Raw genomic sequence first — 18362 nt, forward strand, 5'->3', positions numbered from 1 at the left:
AATAACCCTTCCCTTTACCCCTAATGGTAGTTACGTCTTTGAGTAACTCCCACTTCAGAACACTGTGATCACTGCCACCTAGTGGTTCATTTATCTGTAGATTCTTAGTGCATGAAGAATCACTACTGATAATCAAATCAAGAGTATTACTCCCTCTAGTTGCCTCCCGAACATGCTGATGTAGAAAACAATCATCCAATAAATCCACAAAAGCTTTGCTAGTGTGAGTATCCAGTCCCCAAATTCCAGTTAATATCTGGAAAATTAAAATCCCCCATTATAAGACTCTCTGGTTTACTGGCCCACAGTATTTCCCTGTACAGTTTATTATTATACTCATCAGAGTCATTAGACCTATAGCACACTCCTTTTTTTTTTTTTATGTGAACCCCAAACATGAGAGGTATTAGAACCTATAGTACTTAGTACCGTGCTTGGGTTTGAGGTTAAGAAGACGAAAGAAGATATTTGTTGACATTGGACTTGAACTTCTGTAGATTGTAATTTTCAGGAAATACATATGAAGGAAGGTTGTTCCAGAAAACGGCAGTTGAATGAATAAATGAGGAAGATGAAAAGTTGGTTCTGTGGGTTTGAAGTTGGACAGTAAATGGATGTTGGCTAGTGGCGGCACATGTTTGGACTGTTTTGAAAGAGAGAGCAGGAATTATAGAAGCCAATTCAGAAGAACAGTGCCCATGGAACTATCTGTAGAAGAGGCATGCAGCAGAAACAGTGCGTCTATGAGGCAGCGAGTGGAGAGACTCTGTTAGAGATGAATCATTAATTAACCTAACTGCCCTCTGCTGAATGGAATCAAGAAGTCTGAGAGAGGTTTTGGGGGCACCATCCCAGATGTGGGAAGAATATTCCATGGCAGGGCGGATTTGCGATTTATACAGAGTAAGCAGCTGTTTGGAAGAAAAGTAACGTTGAGAGCGGAAGAGAAAACCAAGTTTTTTAGATGCAGAGGAAGCAATTTATAATGTGCTTGTGCCGAGAGAGATTAGAAGTCAGGGTAATCCCCAAAAGAGATATATCATTTTGCCTAGAAATCGGAGTGTCACTAAAGATAAGCATAGGAGCAGAAGAATCCTTTTTGCGAGATATAAGACAAGACTGAGTTTTAAAAGGGTAGAAATCAACTAAGTTGTCTTTGCCCCACTGGAGAATTACCTGAAGATCCGCATTTAAGAAATTGGTAGCAGATTTTCTAGAAGTTGAAGCTGTTTGAGCAGGACAAGGTTTCTGAAAATGGAAAGTTGAATGCAATGTGCTGTCATCGGCAAAACTATGGGTAGGATTTCCAGTCAATGGAAGAAGGTCATTGATATACAAGAGGAAAAGAGTGGGGGAAAGAACTGAACCTTGGGGGATACCGGCATTAGTGGAGAAGTTAGAAGACAGAGAGCCATCTACCATCACCCTCAGTAAGCGATCAGAGAGAAAACTGGATAACCAATTACTAAAAACAGTTGGCAAATCATAAGATGGAAGCTTTTTTAGAAGACCTTTATGCCAAACAAGATCAAAAGCCTTTAAGATGTCAAGAGCAACTACTTGTGTTTCACCGAACCTTTCCATTGAATTAGTCCATAAATGGGTAACATAAGCCAGAATGTCTTAAGTGGATTGACACTGACAGAATCCATACTGGTGATTGTTTATCAGACGGAAGGTTTCTAGGTAGTTTAAGAGTTGGCAGTTAATTGATTTCTCCATTACTTTAGAAAGAGTAGAAGTAATTACAATGAAACGATAATTGGATGGCAGGGATTTGTCACCCTTTTTAGAACTGGCTGGATATGAGCAAATTTCCAAGCAGAAGGAAAAACACCTTTGGAATAAGAAAGTGAAAAAAGGCGGCAAAGAATAGAAGTAAGTTCAGGAGCACAGGTTTTGAGAACAAGTAGAGAAATACCATCAGGACCTGGAGCTTTCTTAGCATCAAGATTCATCAAAATCCTTCTGATATCCTTTTGACGGAAGACCACAGGAGGCAATGAATGGAGCGTGTTGGGAATGGTGGGAGGTGTTTAACCAAGATCATTAATACATGAGCTGGAAGAAAAATGGGATGCTAGCAGGTCAGCTTTATCCTTGGCTGAAGTGGCAACAGAACCATCTGGTTTGGACAGAGGTGGGAGCAAAGATGGGCAAAAGTTGCGGCCAATAGCTTTGGCAAGAGACCAGAATGCTCGGCTACCATTAGGGCAAGAAGCAAGTTTTCTACTCTTAGCCTGTTCAAACTCTAGTTTGGACTGATTAATAACTGCTTTACAACTGTTGTGAGCTTTGGTGTAGGCAGAAAATGAAACTGAAGAATTAGAAACAAGCCAATTACGATATGCAACATTCTTCTCTTGGAGAGCCTTAGCACATTTATTGGAAAACCAAGGTTTAGATAAAGGACGAGATTTTAAAGTGGTGTGTGGGATAAGGGATTCCATTCCTGCAAGAATAATTTCACTGACATGATCTGAGCAAACGTTGACATCAGAAGTTTTGAAACAGTAATCCGACCAAAGAAAAGAAGTCTCGCAGGTCATCCCATTTTGCATTCCTGTAATGCCAAGCAGCACGTGGTTGGGAATAGCCATGAGATAAAGGTTCCATTGAAGAAGAGACAATCACCAAGTTGTGATCTGAAGTGCTTAAAGGACCTCTCACTTCGACCGTGTACTTAGAAGGGTTGTTTGTGAGAAAAAGATCAAGCGTATTGGCTGTGTGATTAGGATTGTCTGGTATTCTTGTACGTAAATGAACAATCTGTGCTAGGTCATTAGTAATTGCAAAAGCCTCAGCATCTCGACCTGCTGGGTCGGTGTGACTAGAAAACGGAAGCCAGCTGGAGTTGTGAACATTAAAATCACCAAGGAAAATTACTTCACTGTTAGGAAAGTTGGACTGGAGAAAGTCAAGTTGCAAAGAGAGGAAGTCAAAGAGCTCCAAGTGATTAGTGGAGTTGGGAGAACGGTAGAGACAACAGATGAATTTGACACAATGAGGTAGAGAGATTTTAAGCCAGAGAAGATCAAAGAGAGGAGATTCCAAATTGCAAAGTCTCTGACAGAGAATATCAGAACGGACATATGCAGAAGTACAACCTTTGAGGCGAAAGGAATCATACAGGGAATAATTTGGGCATTTGAGATTAGCAGTAGATGAATCAACCGATAACTGAGATTCTGTCAGAAAAAGTACATGAGGTTTGGCAGACTGCAAGTGGAAATGGACATCGTTGAGATTAGAATTGAGACCACGTATATTTGTGAAATGAATTAGTGAGTCCTTGGGAGGTTTAGATCTCTTCGCAGTTAAGCTTGTTCTATTAGTTTGACAATTCATGGTGTATTCAATAGGAAGAAAGTAAGTGGGACATGCTGTATGAAGTAATGAAATTTTTGGATATGGCGTACATGTGGTAAGAATATACCCAGATCCTTGACATAACGTGGCCTCGACAATGCTCCCCGCATACACGCTACTCGGACTCCCTCCAATCACTATCTCGCAGAGTAGAGGTAGCAAGATTATACACTAGCTGATCCGGAAGCTTCCTAGAGAGTTACCAATAGGTTCAGTCCAGTGTACTAACTAGCGGCCGGCCTGCGAACACCGTTTTAGAGCTGTACCCTCGAAATGTAAGGAATATTTGATCTCACCACGACGTTCGTCATAACCTCAAAAGTCATCAATCATACTGCATGATGGAAGAGATTGGGAAGGGTTGACCGGAACTTAGCTCTAGAGACTAAACATGGGTTCCACCACTTCAAGGCCTCCAATAAGCAAAGTGGTGGTATTTCACCGGTTGATGAAAGTCATCTACCACCTATATTTGTTCATCTAGTGTTACATTTTCGTTAGCATTATAGACCATAGGTAGAATTGTAATCCATTCATCCTACAAGTCCCATATGGCAGCTAATTTATCAGTCTGGCGGTGTTGTGATAGAGTTCTTTTATCGTCCAAGTGAATTATTTGCAAAATTACATGGAATCGTTGTAGGGACATTGTTGCCCTGAATATAGTGGCCTACATTTCCATCCCATAGGCTTCCCATGGAGGTTGCCTCCCTGAGATTTATACACTCCAGCTAAAAGCAGTAGGCTGAAATATGCTTCTAATTCAACTACTGTTAGTTCTTGCAACTGGTCACCATAAATTCTTTCCTTCTAAATTTGACATCTTCAAAATTAAGTTTACAATTTTGGGCATAAAAAATAAGCAGTAGAAGGATCATATATTCTAGACATAGCGTACCTTGTTGGTCCAGGATTCAATGTAATAATATTTTCTGACGAAAATCTTCCTTGTTGATTGTTTGTGTTGCAGTTACACACTATATTGCTATTTTTGAGGTTTCGTAATTAGCCACAACAGCTTCATCTGAAATCGTAGGTACACTTCTTCATCATCCAATTCCCTATGCACCTCTGCTTCAGACAAATGGGCCTCTACTTCAGAAGTACTATCATTGCCATCAGAAGCATACAAAAGATTCTCAATTTCACTGTCCGTCAACAATCCCTTAGTACACATCTTCAACAATTTCTTTCTACTGTTGTCTCTTAGAGTAGCACCAAGCTTGATGTTTACCAAGAAACTGACATACAAGTGCACACACTGGCAGATATATGCAAGAAGGCACCAACAAGCTCCCCACCAGCATCGACAGGCATCAACTTGTCGTTCACTGCGTGCACATAACACACATGTTGAAACTTGTTCAAGAAACATGGTAATGTAAGTTATTTCTATGAAAATAAAACAAAACCAATGAAATACGATCATTATGATAATAATTCGCTTCTTGTTCCTTAAATTTTAATAAACTGATCATCGGGTCATATTGACCCGAGCACAATAAGTGTAACAATTACATTTATAAAAAAAAACTAACTGTAAAATTTTTTTGTCAATCTAGGTGCACTGTTGATTAGGGTAAATTAGTAAAAGTCATAGAGCGGCAACAAAATATTTAAATAAATATAGGATTTATGGGCATTAAAAGAAGGCGACCAGGTCATATTGACCTGAACACAATAGGAGGGTTAGGTTGAGTGGGTATACCGCCTGTCTATCTTCCTTATGCCCTGCTGGAGTGCTGCTGTGTGTTTCTGTAAGCAATCCTATCATTGTCTTCTGTTGCTAAATGATGTCTGCCAGGCCTCTTCCTCCTTTTTTCTGGGCAATTGTCAGTCTCTCCATGGCAGATTTAGGGTGGTGTTGGCAGCTCTTGGTCATCATTATCCTTGTCTTTCTCATGATATCCTTCATCTCAGTGTTAGTCCAAAATATGACCCCGAAGGAGTACGTTAGCTCTGGGACTGCATAGGTGTTTATGGGTATAACTGTGTTCCCTCCATTCAGCTTTGCTTTCAGCAGGCTTCTGAGTCTCTGATGGTATTTTTAGGTCAGGTAGGCCTTAATTTCCTTGTGCTGTAACTGCTGAGCCTCCATCATCCCCAAGTATTTGTAGTTCTCTTCCTCTGCCATGGCTTCGATCTCTTTACAAGTCTGCGGCTGGTAGTTATAGGTGACTAATTTTCCGTGGTGTAATCCGTGGGTCTTGCATTTGTCTAGACCAAATTCCATCTTAATATCATTGCTGAATTCTTCGGTGATCTGGAGTAGTTGCTGGAAGTGCTTCTCAGTTCCCGCGTAGAGCTTGATGTCATCCATGTACATCAAGTGGGTGAGGGTGTACAGGTTCTTCCTTCCTTCTCTGAGGTTATATCCATACTTGCTACTGTTGAGCATGGTGGATAGCGGGTTAAGTGCTAGTCAGAACCACAATGGGCTGAGGGCATCTCCCTGAAAGATTCCTCTCCTGATGGGGATTGGCCTAGTTGTGATGTTTTCAACCTTAATGGTGGTACTCCATTTTTCCATCGTTTCTCCTAGGAAATTTGTCACTATCGGATTGACTTCGTAGATGTTCATCGCCTCTATTTGCCAGCTATAAGGCATGGAGTCGAAGGCCTTGCGGTAATCGATGTAGGCTGTGTACACATTGCGGCGCTTCTTGTAGGCTTGCTCTATAACTACGGCATCTATGATTAATTGCTCCTTGCATTCTTTGCTCAGCCGCTTGCATCCTTTCTGCTGTTCGGCCATTATGTTCTGGCTCTCCAAGTGCTGTGATATCTTCTTCATTTTGCAGCTGGTCAGGATCTTGAGGATCTTGTACATTGTTGGGAGGCAGATGTTTGGCCTATATTTGCCAGGTTTCTTGTATCTTTGCCTTTAGGCTTCAGATATGTGATTCCTTGAGTGAGAAACTTCAGAATTGTCTCTGAGAACCTTATCATTCGGGTGAACTGTCTCTCTTGAGGATGCTCTTCACTTTTCCAATTAATTTCTTACTTCTATTGCCCCATTGGTACTGGGTCAGTTGGCCTATCTTTACTCTTAATTCTTCTATCTTTTGCTGAAGACTTCTTTCCCAAGCTGGTGGTTTCTTGTTTTTTCAGTTCTTCTGCTGCTGGCCTCTCATTTTTCTTCCGTTAATTCTTGTGGCTGCTACCGCAGCATAATACATGGCTGTGTGGATGCCTCCAGTGTTGCACCTTTGCTGTCGAGGTAATACTACATTATGTGCCGATTCAGGTGGTCTGTTACTCTCCACAAGGTTCTATTTGGTCTCTGCTTTGGTATCATGTGAGTCTTTGTGGGGTCTATTCCTTCGAATTCTGTTTGGGCCTTCTTCCCCTCATCCTCTATTCTGGATATTATGACCTCATCTCTTTCCACTTCAGCTGCTGTGGGTTGTATTTCTTCTTGTTCTTCCTCCTCTGGTTTCATATTCTTTATCCTTTGTAGTTGATCCCTCACATCCTGCTTGATTTTTTCCAAGATTGCAAGAGGTATCAGGTTCTTCGCAACGATGGTCCTTCTCTGGTCCACTATTCGCTGTTTGGTGACCTGAATATCTGGGAATTGTTCCAGCCACTTCGTATGTAGTCTCGCCCTGTAAGTTGTCATATCGGTCTCCAGCTTCGTTATTTCGTAGTATGCTTGCATGATGTATGTATTCATTTCGATGCTCCATTTCATGCATTGGCGTTTTCTCCCTTCCTGGGTGGTCACTAGTGCAGTTGTGCAGGAAGCACTTCCAGTTGGTGGGGCTGGATGGTCTTGCCCTTCTCTTGTGGTAGCCATACAGGGGACAGCGCCACTTGCTCCACTGTCTTCCTCGGGAGACCGTCTCTGATTTTTCAAATTGACCCCTCTGCCAAAGGCCTGAATGCGAGTGACTATCCTGCACCATACTGGATGCAGTACAATTAATATTTCTCTGTGTCATCATCCATCTATGGAGGTGGACCTGTTTAGCTTCAGCTTATGTGCAGTGAGTGGTAGTTCTTGTGGGTGATGGCAGATGGCGCCACAATCTGCCTTAGCCACCACTCCAACCTTGGGGTAGGTATGTCCCTTGGAGAAACTTTCACTATGTTTATTTATTTATTAATTTTTTATTACTATTAATTTATTTATTAATTTTTATTACTATTAATTTATTTATTAATTTTTTATTACTATTAATTTATTTATTATTATTATTTTAATTTATTACTATTATTGTACCAGTCTCCCAGCGTGATGGAGCCACGTTCAGTTCCGCTAAGTGGTACTCGAACCTGGGTCCATCAGACTTAGTAGTCCAGTGTCATAACCACTGGGCCATCACACCCCTTTATTACTGCTATTATTATTATTATTATTATTATTATTATTAGCCATTTGGTGCAAGGAAGCCTGAGGCTTATGCTGCACCAGCCAAAAAAATATTTCTGAGTTACCCTGAGAGAGAGAGAGGTAGAAGGAAATCACCAAGAAAGAGAATAATGATGATATCCAGCTCAGGACCCTAGGTGTGCCAAGCCCATACTCATATCCGGTGAGTATGTGCCAAGCCCATCCTCTTTACTTATCCATCCGTTTTAAGATATCTAAAGAGAAGAAAATTGTTGCGTAAAACCTTGCTGAATTATTTGCTGAAATCCACCCCAAAACCTTGATGAATTATGGGGCAGATTTGTCATGTGTGGAAGTTCAGCTGTGTTGGGCCCATTGTTGTTTTGTATATTTTTGTTGTTGCCCATTGTTGTTTTGTATATTTTTGTTGTTGTATTTGTTGTTGCCCATTGTTTTTTTGTATTTGGATGAAGATGCAATGGAAGAGTGTCTCCATATCGATGCTCATGCTCCAGTTATCATTCAGCTAACAGACAGTGAAATCTGTGATATTAGCATTAGTAGAGGCATATGATGCAAGAGAGCAAGCTTATACAGCATCGAGTCCCATTAGTTCATCTGACATCCATTTGGAACAGTATTTCTTAATTGGAAAAACAAAAAAAAAACCTACCCATTTCACCAATTCATTCATTCCAAATGTTTGTCCAGATCTGCCTTGAATTTATTTAAGCTATCAACTTCCACAATAACAGATGTAAGTTTGTTCCAGCAATAAACTACCCAGTGGCTAAAGACAAATTTTTGCACATCTATTCTACAACTGTCTTTCTTCAGTTTGAATCTGAGCAAGAGGAAAAATCCCATCAGCACTGAGCCTGCTCAATCCATTCAAGGCCTTATACACGTCAATCAGATCACCTTGCTGGGGCTTAGTCTCCAGATGCTGTAATTTACAGAACTTAAGTGTTTCTTGGTAACAGCATCCCTTTGTTCCACTCATTAATCTCTTTGCCCTTCTTTGTACTCATTCCGGCAGTTCCACATCTTTCCTAAAATGAGGCCTAAAGACCTGTATACAGTACTCAAGGTGTGTGGCTTGACCATTGGAGGGGACAATCACCTCCGTATCCCTGCTAGAAAATTTCCTATACATCATTGACAAAGCCCCATGAGCCACTCTTGAAGCCTGTCTGCACTGCTGAAAAAACTTCATATCTGTTGTTATTTGGTTTTTAGGAGCATTAGCAACTAAGGCCATATTGCTCCGGGATATGCGGTGGTCATTCCCTGACCTTTCCGCATCCTCTGTATTTGGTGGTGATGGGCTCGAACCCTGGTCTAATCAAAAAGCGTGTGCTACGCACTGCTGCTCCTTCCCACTTCATATATGACTGCACAATTACCCCCAAGTTTTTTTCATTCTCCACAACACTGAGTGTAGTTCTGCACAGTTAGTATGTTAATTTGCTACATTGTTAATCTGTTGGTATGTTATTTCTACCCATATGCAGCACTTTGCAGTTGTTAATGTTAAACTTCAGTTGCCACTTCTCGGCCCATCTGCCCAACTTTTCCAGATCCAGTTGTAGCACCCAAACTGTGATTACTAACATTTCCAATCTTTGTATCATCTGCAAACTTTGATATTAAGCATGATATGCATTCATCAATATCATTGATAAATATACAAAACAACAATGGGCCCAACACCAAACCCTGAGGGACTCCACTAATAACATTAGTCCACATAGAACAGTATCCAGGTGCCTCCGTAGCCAGGTGGGAAGGAGCTACAGTGCATAGCACACGCTTCTTGATTAGACCGGGGTTCGAGCCCGTCACCACCAAATACGGAGGATGTGGAAAGGTCAGGGAATGACCATCGCATATCCCCGAGCAATATGGCCTTAGTTGCTAATGCTCCTAAAAACCAAATAACAACATAACAACAGAACAGTATCCATTGATTACCACTCTGTCTTTTTCCACTCGACCATCCTTTTATCCATTGTAGCAACTTGCCCTTAGTGCTATACTGCTCCAATTTGTATAGTCTTCAATGTGCAACAGTATCAAAAGCTTTCCTGAAATCCAAGTATATAATATCAAAATTATTTTTTGCATCCAGTTCCTTTGTGACCACATCATAATATCCAATCAAATTGGTCAGACAAGACTTCCCCTTAACAAACCCATGCTGTGTCAGAATTATTACTGCTGGCTTGTCTATATGATTCTGCAAAGCTTTTTTAACTAGTGCTTCCATTATTTTCCTTGCAACAGAAGTCAAACTAACAGTAATTATTCATGTCACTCTTTGTGAATTGGAGATACATTTGCACATTTCCAGTCCGTTGGCACTTGTCCTGAGTGCAAGGATGCTCTCATAATTATGGCTAAGGGTTTGTGTACTTCCTTTGCCACCTCCTTTAATATAACTGGATAGATCCCATCTACCCCCAGGTGCCTTTCTTATGTTTAACTTCAAAAATTTCTTCTCACTTTGCTCTCAATTATTACAAAATCATTTTACTCCCTGTTAGAGTTTGATAAACATCTTGCCCTCTCCTCCTCCTTGAATAGCTCCTCATGTGTGAATGTAGATGCAAAATATTCATTTAGTTTGGCACTATCTGAAAGTGATCATCTACAGTCAAACCATTGATATCAAGCAGACCAATCTGATTTATACCCTTCCTTTTAGAGTTTATATAAGTAAAGAAGTCTTTGCTGTTTTTTTTGCATCCTTTGCCAAAGATTTCTCATAATCTGCCTTTGCTTGCCTAACCCCCATCATGAAGGTTACAGACTATCTCGTATTTACAAAAGACTTCTGTGTTTCCTCACAATTTATATGTATCCTATGCATTTTTCTTCTCTGCCACGAGTCTCATTAGTTCATCTGACATCCATTTGGGCCTAAATCTAGAACAGTTTTTCTTAGTTGGAACAAAAAGAATAGTAGCTTCCAATATTACTCCCTTGAATGTTTCCCAATCAGAATTTGCTGTTGGTAACATCATGTTGATCCCAGCGTATAGAACTTAAAAAAATCTCTGAGACCACTGTATTCACCTTTACAAAAGCAAAAACCCTTCCCTTTACCCATGATGGTAGTTACATCTTTAAGTAAATCCCATATGAGTACACTGTGATCACTGCTGCCTACTGGTTCCTTTATCTGTAAATTTTTAATGCATAAATAATCACTGCTGATAATGTGATCAAGTGTGTTACTCCTTCTTCTTGCCTCTCTAACATGCTGCTGTAGGAAGGTGGTAGATGACTTTCATCGACCGGTGAAATACCACCACTTTGCTTATTGGAGGCTTGAAGTGGTGAAACCCATGTTTAGTCTCTAGAGCAAAGTTTCCGGTTTTCCCCCCCCCCCCCCATATTTCTCCTTCAACCCATGCACGGTACTAAGTACTATAGGTTTTGATACCTTTCGTGTTTGGGGTTTTCATAAAAAAAAAAAAAAAAAAAAAAACAAAAGCCTTGCTAGTGTGCAAGTAACCAACTCACAAATTCCTGTCAATATTTGAGAAGTTAAAATCCCCTATTGTAAGACAATCTGATTTGCTGGCCCATTGTATTTCTCTGTATAATTGTTCATTGTACTCATCAGAGTCATTAGGCATATAACAAACTCCTACCCTCATTTTTGCTTTCCCAGTGCTTATGTCACACCAAACTGACTCAACATTGCACTGTCCATCTTTGTTAACTGGATGCATTTCCTTTGATTTTATGTGTTTCTTAACTAACAGCATAAGTCCTCCTCCCTTCCTATCCCATCTATCCTTTCTTACACATTGTACTCCCCAAATTCCAGTTCTGCATCCCATATATCTGAATGACACCACGTTTATGAAATCCCAACAAAATCCACCTTGGATGTCTTAACCAGCACTTCAAATTCATCAAATTTATTTACTATACTCCTAGCATTGGTGTCCATGCAAGTATACATGCACCTGTTCTTACTCTTAGTTACTCTAATACAGCCCATGTATTTACTTGTTTCATGACTCCCAGCCATTCCTAATATGGTAATGAACAAAAATAAAGATGAGAGTGATGATGATAATGTGAATTGTACTGCTGTTGAAGAAGGCATCTCTAGGGATAGGATGATAAGCCTCACAGAATTGATTCCTTTAAGAAAACCTCTATATGTATAAATATAGGGATAAATCTGCCTGCAGCCCAGGGTTAAATGCTGTACATGTACAACATTTATCCCGGAGCCCCTGCCATCAGCCTTCTGATGTGTATGTCCCATCAACTACATCTTTCTCGATCAGTCAATATATTTCTGAAGATAATCCCTCTGATGTTGACATAACTGATGGGAATCAACTTAGAATACATTCATTTTGGGAGACCAAAATGCGGAACAATGGAATGAAGATGTTAGTTATAAATATATATATATTTTTTTATTTACTTAAATTTTTCTTGTGTTTTTTGTGTATTTTAAGTTTGGCTATTCAAAAATCAGAAAAACCCATATCTGGCAACCCTGAGATGCTAAACATGCCAGCTAAAAGGTTCTAGAGTGTATTAGTATTAGTAGTGCCAAATGATGCAAGAAAGCAAGCATGGAATTGAAGAAAAAAAAAAAACATTTTTAAGCATGTATGTGTATACATGTTAGATTATTTGTTTGCGTATACATGTTAGTCTTTGTTAAAATATGTAACTAGACTGGTAGAAAGTGGCAACCCTCTGTCTGTTGATAGAAGAGGTTAGAAATGGTGATAAAAGCCATATGAGCACTTTTCAGCATTAACAAATTCAAACAACAAGCAGTCACTACTGAGCGGCACTGACTTATTCAAATCCATTTCACAATCCAAAAGTTTTGAAAGAAAACAAATTAATGAACTCAAGAAAAAGAATTTCTGAATTGCAAAGTTTGTGTAATAGCAATGCTAAACAAGCCAAGCAGGCTGATAATCCTAGACATGGTGTCCACACTCACAAGAAATTCTGTTCATGTTCTTCACTTCTTTGAATAAAGCCTCTTACCATTAAATAAAGCAATTTGTTGTTTCTTTTAAATGAAAAAATGTTTGCCAATATTTGAAAATCCAAACACAGAACTTCAATCCAGTATACTTCAGATTCATGTACCAAGGTCATTACTCTGAGATATGTTGAAGAATGTTACATGAAAATTTATGATACTGACAGTTTTAAATCTTCTGCTGTGGTAACCAAACCAGAAGGATGATTCTGACTTAGTCATAGGCAGTTTTTCTGTGAAGGGTGTGAGGGGTCTAAAACTAGTGGAGAAGATTCAGTTCTTTTGTTCAGTAAAGAAGTAAAATTACTGCATGTAGCTACATGGTGCCCAAGTTCCAATTCACAAATTATGTTCTTATAAATGCTGAGGTAGCATAAACTTCATCATTGGAAATGCATCGTTTTCAGATTTGAAATTTTTTGTGGACAAGTTTCAAGTACTACTTGGTGTTGTAAAAGAGAAAGAGTCAATGCTTCATGTAATCTGTTCTGTCATTTTCAGTATGAAATCTACTAGACGCTATTATGAAAGAAAAAAGACTTGATGTACAAGTGTTTTTGGTTGGGGAACTGACAAGTGCACAAGGAATCTTGAAACATAACAGATCATCCCAAGTCATGCTTGGCATTATAACAGTTCTTAATTGCAATGCTGATAGTGTAGGAATATTCAAATAGGCAACATAAACAGAAACCGAATTCAGGACTCTTTGTGGTAAAGTTTTGAACTGCTTGTCAGAGAAAGTAGCATCTGGCATCATTTGATATCTAACAGAAAATCCAAACAGAGACCCACAAACAGAAAAATCCTTGGTGAGCTAATGTTTACAAGCATACTATACGGGTAAACAGTCCTATGTTTTTAATATAAAATGTGTATGTTTTAAATGAAATTTTATTTCTAGTGCAGTGCTTCAAGAAAACCTCCAGCCTTTTGCAAAAAAAAAATACTGTTTTTTGCTTGTTTTGCCCCATAAGTCTATTTTCCCTCCTGCTTACAATTACTGCTTGTACAGTAATTGTAATTTGTTTATACTACTGCTTGTACAGTAATTGTAATTTGTTTATACTACTGCTTGTACAGTAGTATAAACAAGTACAAACTTGTTTATACTAATACTATAATCAAGTAGATATAGAGGTTAGTTGTCAAAATTAAAACTTGTGCTACATACTTTATTTAATTATATTCATATTTATAACTAGAAGTCATTGCTATTAAGTTGAATTTTATTAATATATGCTGTTACAACAACATTGGACTGCTTTGTGATGAAATGTTTCTCTATAAAGTAATTCTTATTTAGTCATTCACTTTAATATTTCAGAGGAATCATTTTTTGTTTGGAAGCATGTGGCCTTCTGTAAAAGGTAAGCGCACACCACAACTTCAACGCACCCGATCTTTACGATCTACTGCAACGCGATCTCATGCTAGGGTTTCCCCAACAAATTCCCTAGATGTTTCTACTTTTCAGTCTTCCTCTCCAAATCCTCACATTTTGAACCATATCAGGCTTATTCGTGGAGTGCTCAGCAGTTCAACTCCTGGTCCATCTCCTTTAATTGGTAGAAGGGGAAGCAAATCAAGGTTTGTTTGTGTTTTTTTCATATATTCGTATCCAGTGACTGCATTTAAAATATTTCAATGCAGTCACTGAATATGAAGTGTATTTAAAATATTTAATGAGACAAATATAGTGATTACTATGTAACTGAAATTTAATCTAATACACTGAAGTGATAAATTCTTTTTATTACACAGAAATCTTGTCTATATCTATTGAATATTAATTATGCATTTAATACCCTATTTAAATGCACTAATATGTCTTATTGTACAATCAGTGTGATTTGTTTTATTCCAGAATTCTAAGATTTTGCATTTTGTTTTAGAATTCAATAGAATTAAAGTACAGGATTCCTTACCCAGCTACCAAGAATCTGGGAGGACTTAAAAACCAATCAAATTTTGGAAACGTGGTCAGCAAGTCATTTCTCCACTCCATGGCTCCCTTATGATACTCTACTGCTTTATTAGCATTACAATATCAATATTGTTTTTATTCAATTGCAAAAAACAGAACTGTAATAGAAAATCTATATTATCTTTGTATACAATCTTTGTTGTGGACATTTTTCCAGTGATAACAGATGTCAATTTCAGATGCTCAGTGATTTGGACATCACATCAGATTGGCATAGCTGAGATGAGGTCTTAGTAGTATATGAAATGCACTGAATTTCAGCATTATTTGTTTTAAAACATCTCATTTTTATTTTTCTTAATGTAATTTCTTCAAAAAAGTCTCTTTTTTTTTTTTTTTATTGACTATGGATGCTCATTCCATGGCAGCCAAGCACTGTGCTTGCACTTTCATATTGGTAAGCCTTTTAATAATCTCAGGTGCCTCCACCATAATCAAGGTTCACACTATGGATTCTTAGTAAGTGGAGGTGGCTTATCATGTTCGAACCAATAAATGAGCAAGGATTGAGGTTTGGCACCCATACTCCACTTAGGAATAGCCAGGCCCCTGTCTGGCCTCTGTAGCAATTCTAGTTGGTAGATGACTCTCATCATTTGATGATATGTTATTACTTTGCTTAATGGACAGTAAAGCTCTAGCATTCCAACTCCCCAATATTTTGTCATGCATTGTGAATTCTTTTGAAGGTATGATGGCATTGTTGTTGTTGTTCTATACATTTCAAGGGTGCAGCTTTAAAATGCTTTTTTGAAAGCCAGCTACTAGATAGTCTTGCTCTGTGTACATAAGGTTTTGCAGCTAGGGAACAGAAATCCAGGAGTCACTTACAAGATAAGTAACTAAAAGATTTGGGGATTACAATTCAGTCAGACATGAAATTTTCCATGCAGTGTAAAGAGGAGGCTAAGAAGGCACATGATGTCTTGTTTACGATTATAGGATCTTCACAATTAGGGAAAAGGATCATTATCCCTTTGGGCAGATATCCCTTATTATCCCTTTCGTGATGGTGAGACCACAAGTACAATATTGTGGTCAGGCTGGAGGTACAGTTGAAGTAAGACATACAAGAGCTTGCCAACTAGACATCTTAGAGAGACCTAAGAATACAGGTATATAAAGCCCTAATGGAATCATTAAAATGAACAACAGAAGTATATTTTCACTTGAGAGAGAGAGAGAGAGAGAACTGGGGGGGGGGCAAAAATACAAAATTTTGGGGAGTAACAGATGGCTGGATGTCGTTAAGTTTACTTTCGGACAGTGGGTTGGAGATCATTGGAATGAATTGCTTGTCACAGGCTCAAAGTTGATAGTAATAATAGTTCAAATAATATACTTCTGATGAGGCCTGAGCAAGATTCTAAACTTAAGTCTAGCATGGATGTAGAAAAGGCGGTCTCTAAAATCATGGAACATTTGATTAAAAAGGTACGAATTAGGAGAATGCGAAGACTGCCTGACAAGGGTATTGCAATTGAGACTGAGTCTAACTGGACAAATGACCTTATACAGAAATTGAGATTGAATATCACTAAGCCTAAGAAACCTGGTTTAAAAATAATATTGTATGGTGTAATCACTGGATCTTGGAAATATCCTGTAGAGTTAAACAGTTCTTTGATAAACAAACACAAATCTTTATTGGATTGATGTCCTACAGGTTTAAGGAATTTCATTTGGTTACCATTTGTTATAATTATCAGAGGTACGGGCACACTTCTAAGGCAGGCAAAGGCAGATTACAAGAAATCTTTGGAAAAAGATGCTAAGCAAAACAGCAAGGATTTCTTTACTTATATAAACTCTAAAAGGAAGGGGATGAATCTGATTGTTCCACTTGACATCGATGGTTCGACTGTTGATGATCCTGCTCAGATAGCAAACAAACTGAATGAGCATTTTGCATCTACATTCACACATGAGGAGTTATTAAGGTTTGAAAATGGCAGAAGATTATCAAATTGTAGCAGGGTGCTTAATGATTTTGTAATAACTGAGAGCAAAGTGGAGGAGAAATTGTTGAAGTTAAACATAAGAAAAGCACCTGGGGTGGATGGGATCTATCCAGTTATATTAAAGGAGGCGGCAAAGCAACTAAGCAAACCCTTAGCCATAATTATTGCAGCATCATTGGACTCAGGGGAGGTCCCCATGGACTGGAGATGTGCAAATGTATCCCCAATTCACAAAGGGGAATTGAAGGGTGACACGAGTAATTACAGACCAGTTAGTTTAACTTCTGTTCCGGGTAAAATAATGGAGTCACTGGTTAAAGATGCATTGCAGGATCATCTAGACAAGACTGCAGCAATAATTCAGACACAGCATGAGTTTGTTAAGGGAAATTTGATAGGATATTATGATGTGGTTACAAAGGAACTGGATGCAAAAAATAATTTTAATATCATATATTTAGATTTCAGGAAAGCTTTTGACACAGTCGCGCATGGAAGACTATTGTACAAATTGGAGCAGAATGGTATTAAGGGTAAGTTGCTGCAATGGATAAAAGGATGGTTAAGTGGGAGAAGACAGAGGGTAGTAATCAATGGATGCTGCTCTTCTTGGACTAATGTTATTAGTGGAGTCCCACAGGGTTTGGTGTTGGGTCCCCTGTTGTTTTGTATATTTATCAATGATACTGATGAAGGTATATCAGGCTTAATGTCGAAGTTTGCAGATGATACAAAGGTTGGCAGGGTTATTAATGACAGTAATGGCAATGTGCTACTGCAACAGGATCTAGAAAATTTGGGCAGATGGATTAAGAAGTGGCAACTGAAGTTTAACTTGACAAATGCAAAGTACTGCATATGGGTAGAAGTAACCCCAGAGAAACGTACCAACTGTATGGTACTACACTTAAGGTGGTAGAAAATGAAAAAGATCTGGGAGTAATTGTGCATTCAAATAAGTTTTCCGAGCAATGCAGACAGGCTGCCAGAGCAGGTCATGGGGTTTTGGGCACCTCCGTAGCCAGGTGGGCAGGAACAGCAGTGCGTAGCACACGCTTCTTGATCAGACTGGTGTTGGAGCCCATGCCCACCAAATACGTAGGGTGCGGAAAGGTCAGGGAATGACCACCGCATATCCCCGAAGCAATATGGCCTTAGTTGCTAATGCTCCTAAAAACCAAAATAACAAACAAACACGGGATTTTGTCAATGATATATAGGAATTTTGGTAGCAGGGAAAAGGAGGTGATTGTCCCTCTGTATAAGGCAATGGTCAGACCACACCTTGAGTACTGCATAGAGGTCTTTAGGCCTCATTTTAGGAAGGATGTAGATTTGCTTGAGCATGTACAGAGAAGGGCAACGAGATTGGTGAGGGAAATGAAGGGTCCTCTTACCAAGAACGGCTTAAGTTCTGCAAATTGTAGTGGCTGGAGACTAGGCACCTGCGTGGTGATCTGATTGAGGTGTATAAGGCCTTGAATGGGTCGAGCACGCTGAATTCTGATGGGATCCTTCCACTTGTTCAGATTACGAACCTAAGGGAGCATAAATTCAAATTAAGAAAAGACAGATGTAGAATAGAGGTGCGGAAATTTGCCTTTAGCCAGCAGGTGGTTAATTGCTGGAACAAACTTCCATCTGTTGTTGGGAAGTTGATAGGTTAAATAAATT

The 18362-nt window shown here is 39.0% G+C and overlaps 1 protein-coding gene across 1 annotated transcript in view; it reads left to right on the top strand.

Moving 5' to 3' along the window:
* The window catches only part of LOC150076513 (muscle calcium channel subunit alpha-1-like), a 1171392-nt gene that overhangs the window by 1076628 nt on the left and 76402 nt on the right, over positions 1-18362 (top strand). The window contains exon 40 of the mRNA XM_090387375.1: positions 14068-14330. Within this exon, the coding sequence (XP_090243501.1) occupies positions 14068-14330 (263 nt within the window). The remainder of the gene's footprint in view (positions 1-14067; positions 14331-18362) is intronic.

Source organism: Mastigoproctus giganteus, chromosome 13 (assembly GCF_048544385.1).
Source record: "Mastigoproctus giganteus isolate SK-2022 chromosome 13, ASM4854438v1, whole genome shotgun sequence".
Lineage (NCBI taxonomy): Eukaryota > Metazoa > Arthropoda > Arachnida > Uropygi > Thelyphonidae > Mastigoproctus > Mastigoproctus giganteus.